This window comes from Neovison vison, chromosome X (assembly GCF_020171115.1).
Source record: "Neovison vison isolate M4711 chromosome X, ASM_NN_V1, whole genome shotgun sequence".
NCBI lineage: Eukaryota > Metazoa > Chordata > Mammalia > Carnivora > Mustelidae > Neogale > Neogale vison.
The window spans coordinates 65,929,087-65,939,418 of NC_058105.1; the positions used below are offsets into that span (position 1 = coordinate 65,929,087).

Consider the following 10,332-nt stretch of genomic DNA (forward strand, 5'->3'; position numbering starts at 1 on the left):
TTCCCAAGGCTCTGTATATAGCATCCATGGCAGATTCCTCGGTCTTTCATTTACCCATTGTCAAAGTATTTGGGTAGATTGTAGGGCAAGATAACCCTGGCCCTTGGCAAGGGCCCCCATTCTTTCTTGTGCCACCTCAGGGGGAAGAACACGAGTAAAGGAAATAGTATATACAAGATTCCCTCTAGCCCACCCCCTCCACCCATTTCCCTCCCCCAAATGACCCATCCTTGATATATACTTTGAACAAGGGAACAGCTGGATTGAGTTTAACAGGAAGTGCTCCTCTGTTATCTAAACTGGTAGGAAAGAGGATTGAGAAGCTATGAGTATGGTGCTTGTGGAGACAACTGTGGCCCTAGAGTACAGGGGTCACAAAGGTCACACTAGGGTTCCATTACCTATAGCGGAAGAGGTCTCTGGACATGGAGGGCAACTTAGAAGGATCTACTGGCCTGGGCAAAAAGTGAGTGAATTTCTGGTGTCGTTTAGTCCTGTATCCCTCCCGGGGTGAGCCATCTTTATTCAAGGCCACATAATACTGTCTCTCCGAGTCCAAGTGTTTGTACAAGGTGGAAGCATAGGTGTTGTACCAGTTTTCTTCAAATTGTTCCCGGAACACACATTCACGTGTGAGCTTCTTCTGTGAGGGTGAGAAAATAAAGCAGAGCCTATTAGAGGACTATTTCTCCCATCCCAGCTTGCTGAAATAGCAATAGGACACTGATATTTGAAAATTTCCATCCCATCTCCCAGTATTCTCAAGGCATCTTCTTCCCAAATAGCACAAAACAGTCCTGTCTGTATGGCCTTCATCCTCTTATGGGAACCGCACAGGAATGTTTCAGGTGAGATCTCTCCTGAAGGCAGGAGACTGAAGGAGATGGCCTCGCCGGGCTCTCTGAGCCTGGGAATTTCTGCGATGGCCTACTAATGCTCCTTTGGCACCTGAATTTTCTCCCTGCTTTGGGCAAACAATGTCAAATCCACTGAGATTATAGTCAACCACGCGAACTAACAGGCAAAGGCCTTGGATCCATCTAAAGCTCCATAGGAGGTGAGTTATGATCTCTCCTAATGAGGGGTCTCAGGCCTGTCTGTTGGAAAGATCTCTTTGAAAAGTACTTCCAATCTAGCTGCCGCAAGCTAGCAGCTCCTGAGGCAGGTCTCTTGTCTTTGTCCCTTCTCACACTTGATCCAGCTGGCATACTACTTGCTGGGGTGGCCGATACTGAGTGCTGGGGTCAGGCCTATCTCGTAGGTGTCAGGGAAAAATGTGCTCTGATTTTCTGGGGTGCAGGCAGCCAGAAAGCATGCTCGGGGACTCAAAAGACAAACCCAGGAGTTAGGATCCCCTGAAAGGGTTAAGATCAGTGAAGCCATTCACCATTCCCCAGCTCTAGGCTAGCTTCCAGAATAGAGAACATGTACTGCAGCCAACACCATCCTAGCTGGGGACTTACGGCTGTCACCAGGTCCTAGAACCCTCACTCTTCATTTGTGTGTTTCATTTGGCCTCTGGGATTCAGCTGAAGCAGTCTGGAAGTCAGGGACTATGGTTTCAATCTCAGAATCTCAATCTGAGGGCCAGTGCTTCCACTGCCAATTTTTGTGCCAGCTTGTCTGCTACTCCTCCAAGTACCCGTTAAAATTCCGAGGTGCCCCTCAGGAGTGTAAATGCCCCAAACCCTCACCATCTGGTTGACAAACCAGCACAGTTTATGGTTATCGCCAGGCTGGCTGGCTGTCTAATGGAAGAGGTGAAAGCAAAGTTGCCACAGAGAAGCTTATGTTTTGTTGGGAACAGAAGGAGTGAGAGTGTTACACAGCAAGCTCCTGTAAGGCACTGATTCCTCACAGTTGATAGAAGTATTTCATGTGCTAGGTCAGTGTTTTATGTTTTTGCCTTACATATTCCAAACACTGGTGGTGATAGCCTCTGATGAAAAGAAAACCTTCAACTTACCGACCCATAGAGTTCTCCTCGCTCATTCATTCCTAAGTACAGGCCAGAGTCCACTCCCCGGATGCTGATCAAGCCTACAGCCAGGCTGATAAACTCCAGGATTCCTAGAGCAAAAAATTGAATGCCATTTCTATTAGCGATGTTGAGCTCAGAGGGAGCTGTGCAGGTGATGAGAACTACCAGTCATTGATCCCCAACTGGAGGCAGCCCTGTATGCCTTCGGTAAGTTACCTTATGAAACCATCTTTTGAAGCAAGGATGGAACCTCAGAAAATGTACCGAGTCTTTCTGGGCCTCAGTTTTTCCCTGTGTGAGATGGGTGAAACAATCTCTTACTCAACACTCAGAGATATTACAAGGAAGAGACCAGGGGCAGGCTTTGGCTATGAAAGTTCCATAATTACGAGGTACTATTTAATACCACCATTTCGAGTAATGGGAGGGGAGCTTTCAAAATGGAAGAATGTAGCTATAATTCTGTATCTTCACAAAGTCACTTCCCTCTCCCACAGAGCACACAGCATTCCTTGTTGTCCTCTAGGCTGCATTTGTTTTGCACCCTCTTAGCTCCCATGTCCTTAAAGCCACATGAGGCTGTCAACTACCCATGGCTGACTCTAACAAAGGCCATACAGTCCACTCACTAAGTCTGTGTCTCCCTCTTAAGGCAGAAGGCAAAAAAACAGGGCCTGGCGAGAGCTTTCTCCTAAAATATGCTCTCAGCCAGGGCAGTCTCAGGCTGACAAGCCTGTCAGTTTCCTCTTGTCTCTTTAGAAATTTGAGTTTATCCATGGCAAACAGTTGGCAGGTAGTACTGGACTTGACACTGATCTTAGATGTTGCAACTTTAAGGGGAAAGTTGGGAAGACATTCAGAAACATCCCTCTAGCTGACAAGGTTAGAGGTGAGGAGTTGAAAATGTTTTCATGTACCCAGCAGCAGCAGGAGAAAGAAAGAAATCAACTTCCAAGAGGGAAAAAGGACCCAGAACTTAAATCCTGGTGGTGCTGAGGACTACAGTTTTGTCCCAAGATAGTACATCTGTTACTCTACAGCTATAGACAGAACGGTCAAGAAGATTCCCCTTTGATATTCTGGTTTCTAACCATGTTTTCCAATGTACAGACCAAAACTTGATATGACTGACTCACAGAGGCATCTGAAGGTATGAAATGAGCTCATATCTGGTTGCTTTTCTTACCCCCCAAATGCAATTCTTAAGGGTAATAATATTTTCTGTGATCTACATAGGGAGTAGAATGGATCCTTAAAGACTACTTAAAAAATTAAGTGGTTGATTCTGAAATTGGATTCAAAGCTCCAGTGGTTAGTCTCCTGAAAAGTGATTTGGGCCAGTGGATGAATGTGCGGATGTGGCAGCTTTAGCGGGGTTCCACAGCTCACTTGGAGGTCTTTGAAGGATGCAAAGGTCCGCGGCCATTGTATGGCCTCTGACATCAAACTCCCTTAGGTTTCATTCTCAGTCGGCCTGTTCTTAACTCCTGTAATACAAGAGAGGACTTTTGGGAAAAGGAACTGACACAAAACGGTGGCAGAAGGCAAATAGCTCGTGTCAAGTAAGGGTGAAGCAGGAAGTGATTTCATGGATCAAAACCATTAGTTGCATTGTGCAAGTGTCTGATTTTGGTTCTGCCTTGTTTAACATTTTAATAAATGACTTGTAAGAGGACATGGGGAGCCACTTACCCTTGTTCCAGGAACTGTACAGCTGAGAAGGTGACACAATCAAAATCCAAAGAGATTTCAGGAGGATGGGAAAATGAGCTGACTCCAACAAAATAAGCCTTAATTAGAATAAATGTAAAGTCCTGTGCTTTGGTCCCCAAACTGATTACTCAAGATGTTTTGTGCTTGGGTTTTGTTGGGGAATGGATGGTGAGCCTCAAGTGCAGACAGCTGAGTTAATCATACTCTGTATCTTAGGGCCTATTATCATAATTGGCCTGTGCAAGGGCTTTATATTCATCTATTTCTTTTTATTTCTGTACTCTGCTCCCATCCTTCTTCCCACTTCAAGCAACCATGTATATTTACTTGAAAACACATACTATTCTTTTGTGTTTCCATGCATTTTCATTAACTACAAGTCAGCCCACCTTTGGAATGGGGAGACGTGGCTTAGCAAAACATCTCTAACAATGACCGGGAGATTTGACTGAACAAGGTAAGCTCAGTATGGGTGATGCATGATATTAAAACGCTGATGTAGAACTAGTCAAGTAAAAATTAAAATTTATTGAAAAGCTAATGTGAGACAAAGAAACAAAAAAGCTAATGTGATCAAAGGCTACATGGATAGAGGTCTAGTAACTGGCCAAAAGGAGGAGACTGCCCCACTCCTTTCCACCTTAGACCACACTGAGAGTGCTATTTTTCGTTCTACTATGATTAAAGAGGTCTCTGGAAAAACAGGAGTGTGTTCAAAGGTGAGTGGCCAGTATGGCAGGGAAATAAGAAACCGGGTCCTTGTTTCAGCTCTGTGTGCTAAACTTTGAGAGACACCAAGCTGCTTGAGCCGTGGGGTATTTCCTTTGCTTAGACAAATCGTTTCTGAGCTTCAAGTCTTAGTTCCCTCATTTCCCAAGTATCTCATGTCTCTGACCATCCTGAGCTCATTAAGTAGCAGAGGGCAGCTTGTGATCTCACCGTCCAAGACCTGGTGTGAGAACAAATCATGAAACACAAGAGGTGTGGCCATTTGAGTCACCACAGTTCTTCTCCAACTCTCTGTTCACCCTGATGCCAAAGGACAGATCATACAGGAAGTCACTTGGGTTGTGTCCAATAACAGGGGTCTCCAACAGCTGGAATCATCCCTGCCTGGCTGTCTGGGGCATCATTTTCCTCTGCCAACTTTCCTATTAGCTGGATTCAAACTGTGGGAACCCAGTTGCACATGACGATGGAACAGATATTCCTAAACCTCCTGAATCCCAGCCAGCATGAAGGGAGAGAGAAAACGAGCCATTTTCACATTTTCCCTGTTACAGTTGGAGAGGACTATTAACAGCAGAGTGCCAGTTTGTCCTTGGTACTCTCACCCCCTTCAAGGTCCAGGACCTCCCTCCACTCTGCCTCATCCTGACCTGCCCACCTCAGGCTCTGGCCTCGCTTGACAATCTCCAGACTCTTCTTACATCTTTTTTTTCCCCCTGGCCTCAGTCAAAACAGATCTGTCCTGAGCTCCACTGCTCCAGAAATTCGCTAGATGGCTGGCTAATGCGTCCTTGAATCTGGTTCCAGGACCTGCCTGGGCTCCCTCAGTCATCCTTTCAGAATTTTGGGGCTAAGACAGTGCTGCTTTGTCATCTCGACAAATAAGAACCAGACTGCTCAAAACCTATAGCAGCTTCCTTAGCCTGCTCCATCACACCTGGTAGGAGGCCTCTCCACCAGTCTGGCCCACTAGCTCTGTTCTGCCAGTCCACAGGTGCCCCCTCAGGAATGTCAGTACCCCTGCAAACTCCGTGTAAATGCCACCATCCAAGCAGAGACAGAAATACTCCTGACTACTGATTGCAGAGGGAGTGGGGGGAGGGAGAGCTGAGGCTATGCCAACAGGTTATTATTCGGAGTCGTGGCTGCTCTTGGGTTCAGCCCGACTCGACTCATTCTGAACACATGGATTCCAGGGTAATCCTTAGGGGCCCTGCTCTCCAATTACAACAAATAGCTATTTACTTTACATGGCCTTTAGAGACTACCTCCTCCCCCTAAGCAGAAATCTATAATATTTTATATCTTAAGTCTGGCCTACTTTACCCTGCTGGAATGTGGACTGCTAAAGCACTTATGGAATGTTAAAGTTTCGATTTATTGAATACCCTGGTTGATTAACTCAAATGTGGAGGGAGGAGAGTAAGCAAACTCAAACGCCACCTCTCTCTTTGCCAAAAGCTAAAGGGAGAAAGACTAAATGTGTGTTTGAAAGTCGGCTGGGGAGGTTACAAAGAGACAGCTTTGCCTAGTTATCATTTCCTTTACAGGAAATACATGGAACTGCCAGGAAGCCAGGGAAGGAGGAAAGGGAAAAGGTGGTGCAGAGGTGGTCTTGGGCAGTGTTATTTTAAAAGGCAAAACCAAAAATGAAGCAGTCAGTTAAGTGGCAATGAAAACATCCCTTCCTCCTGCCAGTTTTATTTCCTTCGCTTTCTCCTTAAACTTACTCTTAGCAGGGCTGAGAGATGAAAAGAAATCAAGATGTGTCCTTAGGGAGGTAATTAAAGACCACTTATCCCAAAAGCCTATTACTAACTTATGTTGACCTTGTAGGTTATTGGGCTCAGCTTAGGCACAGAGTCAGACAAACACTAGATGCTGGAAGCCAAGCTCATAGTTTCTTCATCTCTGCTGTGCTCCCCACCCTGCCATTTCTCCATCACTTCACAATTTTTCTTTTTACATATCAGGAATGAGTTATTCCAATATCTTTAGGCCATTTCTGGGAGACTTTGGGAGGTTCTGAGACCAGGGTGAGAGTCCCATTCCTTTGAGGAACAAAAGGGAACTGCAAAGTCACGAGTGATGGAAAGGAAAGGAGCCAAGTTCATACTCCCTCTTCCCTGACCCCACCCATCACCCTTTGGAGGACCTGTTGAAAGTTTATACAGACACCTGCACCCTTCCATTACTCCCACCTCACACACAACCCACTGTCCTCCAGCTCTGTGAGCATCTTTTTCCAAGATGACATAAACCTCATTAGGGTTCCTGCTTGCTCCCAGCAAGGAAGACCAGCCCTGACCTTAAGTTGGTTGCTAGGCTTGGCCTTGCCCAAGAACTGGCCTCTGAAAACCGCCCCCCCGCCCCCGCCCCACCTTTTACAATGCACTCCAGATGCACTGTAGCAAGGCAGGGAAAAGGCGGATGGGGGAGATTTGGGGGGGAAGAATGGGGGAGGAGGGTAGGCTAAAGAAGGGAACAGGTATCATGCCTGAAGTTTGGCAAAACCCCCTACTGGCTTAGGGATAGAAGGTGTCCTTGGGCCATAGGATTCTTGGGAAGAAGTAGAGGGCATTGGGGGATGGGGCTCCCAAGTAAAGGTAGCTGTCACACCACCTGAAATACAGTTTAGTAGAGAATAGGAAATTGAAAATTAAAATGGCCAAATTACTGAGGAATGAACACATTTGTTTAGAAACCTAATGATCTCCATCCCACATCAAGGTTTATACCAAGTATGTTTTGAATGTGAGACAGGCCCCTATGCCTTCTCAACAATCTGCTGGGTGTCGAGCCGAGAAAATCCTGTCAGGAGGCTGTGCCTTTCTGGTCCTGGGCCCAGGAGACACCTGTTTCTGGGGCTGGGAGCGGGCCCAGGCCATCTCCTCCCCGTGAGGCAAGGAGTCCAGAGGTATTTCCAGGCAAAAGCTATCCTAGGGTCGTGCCCTTCCAGAGTGGACAGCTCAGTTTCTCCAATACCCAGCTCATGCCTTGCGGCCTGGGATCGGCCTCTACCCTGGGCAGAGAAAGCCAGAGGCAGGCAGGTGCCACAGCTGCCGGCTGCCGAGTCTCCCGTTCGCCAAAAGCAAGCGATCCCTGCGCGGACCGCCCGCCCACCCCATCCGTAGCCCAGGAAGGCTTCCGCTGCAGACAATCGGCCAACCCCACTGCCCGCGAGGACCCGCTTCCAGCCACGGTCCCTGGCCTCCCCGGGGCGGGAGGCCGGTGCTCCTACCCCTTCTCCAGCTCCACCTGCTTTCACGCTAAGCGCAGCGTCCCGGGTCAGAATGATCCCCTGGCTACCGGGGAGGGAAGAAGGGTGGAGTGGGGCGAAGAGAGGCCGCACCTCAAGGCGCCCCCGCCTCCTCCCGAGAGCGTCTGAGGGTGCCAGGCGCCCCGACGCCGCGCGGCTCAAGTTTGCGCCGTCTGATCTCTCCTGGCCCGCGTCCCTGGCTGTCTCCCGCTTCGACGGACCCGGACGGCACAGGGCTGGGGCGGCCAGCGCGGGCCCCGAGCCGGAGCCCCAGCCATTGGCTCCCCACAGAGCCGTCCGCGGGCTTCCTGTCCCTCCCGGCCGCGTCCTCACCGAAACGGCTGTGGTCGTGGCGGGTGCCGTGCACCGTGCCGTTGGGGAAGATCTCCAGGTGGAAGCCGGTGCGGCAGTACAGCTGGCGGCGCCGCAGGATCCCCTTCAGGTGGGCGAAGTCTGTGGGCGAGCCGCGCTGCAACTTCCCCTCGATCTGGCCGAGGCGCTCGTTCAGGAAGCCCGGGGAGTCAGCTAAGGGCACGTTCCCCAGAGAGGAGGAGAAGCCGTGTAGATCCCAGTCCAAGGAGGCGAAGACCCCCCCCACCTCCGCCATGGCAGGGTGCGCGGGGCCGAGCCGGGGCCGCGGGGCGCGAACTACCTCTGCCCTCAGCGAGCGCGGGCGACTCCGCGGCTCTCGCTCGCTCCCTCGCTCGCTCGCTCCCTCCGCGCTCTGCCTAGCCGCAGTCGACGTCTGTTCGCGTCCAAGGAACTTCTCAGCGGCGGGGCCGCGAGCTCCTGACCTTGCTCGCAGTCGAAGTGGCGCTTCCCCTACGCATCCATCTCCCTAGGCCTCTCATAGCTGGCTTCGTCGAGCTATCAGATGCAAACGGCACTTTATATACATACCCACTCCCCTTACATTGACATATTGGATATTTAAATACAAGCCACACCTCACTGGCATCCCCTCAGAGATTGGTGTGTGGGGTTTTCTTCCCCCCTTGAATCCATTTGGCTCTTTTTGGAAGGGAGGGGGTGAGGGAGGAGAGAGCTAGCGAGCTTCACTCCCTCTTTTATTATGAAAAAAAATGGCAGGAAAAAGCTACACATTGCAGTGAGGCATAACTGCTTTTGGCAGGTTTTTCTGAAACTGCTGATGAAATAACGGAGCCCAGCGCGTGGAGACTGTTGGCGCCCACGGCCGCTCAGGCCTGCTGAGTGGAGGTCTGTTGGCTGCGAGGGGGCAGCTCCCACCTCCCACGCGTCTTCAGGCTCCTTGCTTTTGGAAGGTAGCTTGAGACCAGAGCTGGGGGTTCATGCGTTGCTGAGCCCTTCTTGTTCCCCAGCTGGTCGAAAACTGCAGAAAGGGCGCCTGGCCCGGGACTAGGGCTACTTGGTTTCTTTGTTCTGTTGCCCATCCCCAGTTCCACTCCCCACCTGTAGGTAGGGTGGGGGCTGACGAAGTGAAAAATCCGGAAGCGAATCAAGTCGCAAAATTTGGGAATGGGGGTGGTAGCGGTCCCTGCCCGCACCGAGGCGGGGTCTTTAAGGAGTCTGGGAGGAGCGGGAAACCCCACGGAGGAAAGAAGACATTTTTTTTTTTAAGGGATGTTTGCAGCTTAAGAAAAGTATGGGGGGAAAAGAAATAGAAAGTGCTCTTTTTGAAAAATGATCTCCACTGGTGTTCTGGGCGCGCTTTCACAAGGCTCTTGAGAGCAAATCCGATGAGAGGCCGTTGGAAGCCCGTTGGGGGCTTCCTCCCACCTTTTTTCTTGTTGGAAACAGGTGTTTCCTTGCTGTATCCTGTGTCCTGCTCCGAGATACTCTGGAGCAGGAACTGGCGGCAATCAAGGGCAACCGGTAGCGTTAAGATGACCTGGGGAGCAGGTGCTCAGCCTGCCCAGCTCCTTCCACGCCTCTGCCCCACACCTGAACCCTGGGGCCCCTCTCAGGCCCTGGCGCCCAGAGACCTGCTTGCCTGTTAAACTGAGTTTTTGCTTGCAGTCTGCACCCGCGGTTGCTGTCTATGGTCTCCTGCAGCAGAAGCTGATCAGAGCGAGCACCTCCACCTCCACCGCACTCCCGCCTTTGCAGCGCCTCCTGCTGGAGAACCCGTGTCTCACGGCCTCTTCAAACTGGGTCTCCCTGAGAGAAAACCGATTTAGCTCAATTCAGTCAGTGCAATTTTATTCCTACTCCTGGGTACCCACGTGCACCGCATCCTCCCTCTCTGGAACTGTAGCAATTCTTGGTTTGGAACATCGTGGCTTGGTACATCCACTTGGTGTACCTCCTCAGCTCAAGACAGAGCCTCCTAAGCCAAGCACAATCTCTGGCACACAGTAGGTCCTCTGAAATCATCTTCTGATGTGCTCCCGGTAGTAGCGGATTCAGATGAAAATGCTCTTCCTTTTGTAGGGAACACAGAAATGCAAAAGGTGGGGTTCCTGTTGGAGTGTTTATGGATGAAATGACAGGTTGTCTGGGATTTACTTTAATCTGGTGCTAGAAGGCAGAAGGAGTGGAGGTACAGATGCAATAATACAGTTCATAGGTTACTAATTGTTGAAGCTGGGTGACCTGTACACAGGTGTTCATTATAAATTCCCTCTGCTTTATATAAAACTTACACAGGTGAACTTTTTCATCATAAAAA

General features: G+C 49.9%; 1 protein-coding gene across 1 annotated transcript; it reads right to left on the reverse strand.

Annotated features, from left to right (window-relative positions):
- Positions 1-283: 283 nt before the first annotated feature.
- On the reverse strand, positions 284-8,289 carry FGF16 (fibroblast growth factor 16). Its single transcript, XM_044235298.1, has 3 exons — positions 8,016-8,289; positions 1,967-2,070; positions 284-643 (listed from the first exon to the last, which is right to left on the reverse strand). The coding sequence occupies exons 1-3, from the start codon at positions 8,287-8,289 to the stop codon at positions 398-400; spliced, it is 624 nt and encodes a 207-aa protein (XP_044091233.1). The 3' UTR covers positions 284-397.
- Positions 8,290-10,332: the final 2,043 nt, after the last annotated feature.

Bases quoted from the DNA above. Each gene is read 5' to 3' on its own strand.
- FGF16 (XM_044235298.1), bottom strand. From the start codon at position 8,289: ATGGCGGAGGTGGGGGGGGTCTTCGCCTCCTTGGACTGGGATCTACAC. The intron at 2,071-8,015 runs GTGAGGACGCGG...TTTTTGCTCTAG, and splicing joins CCACGACCACAGCCGTTTCG to GAATCCTGGAGTTTATCAGC. The intron at 644-1,966 runs GTAAGTTGAAGG...TCACCCTCACAG, and splicing joins GAGGAGAACTCTATGGGTCG to AAGAAGCTCACACGTGAATG.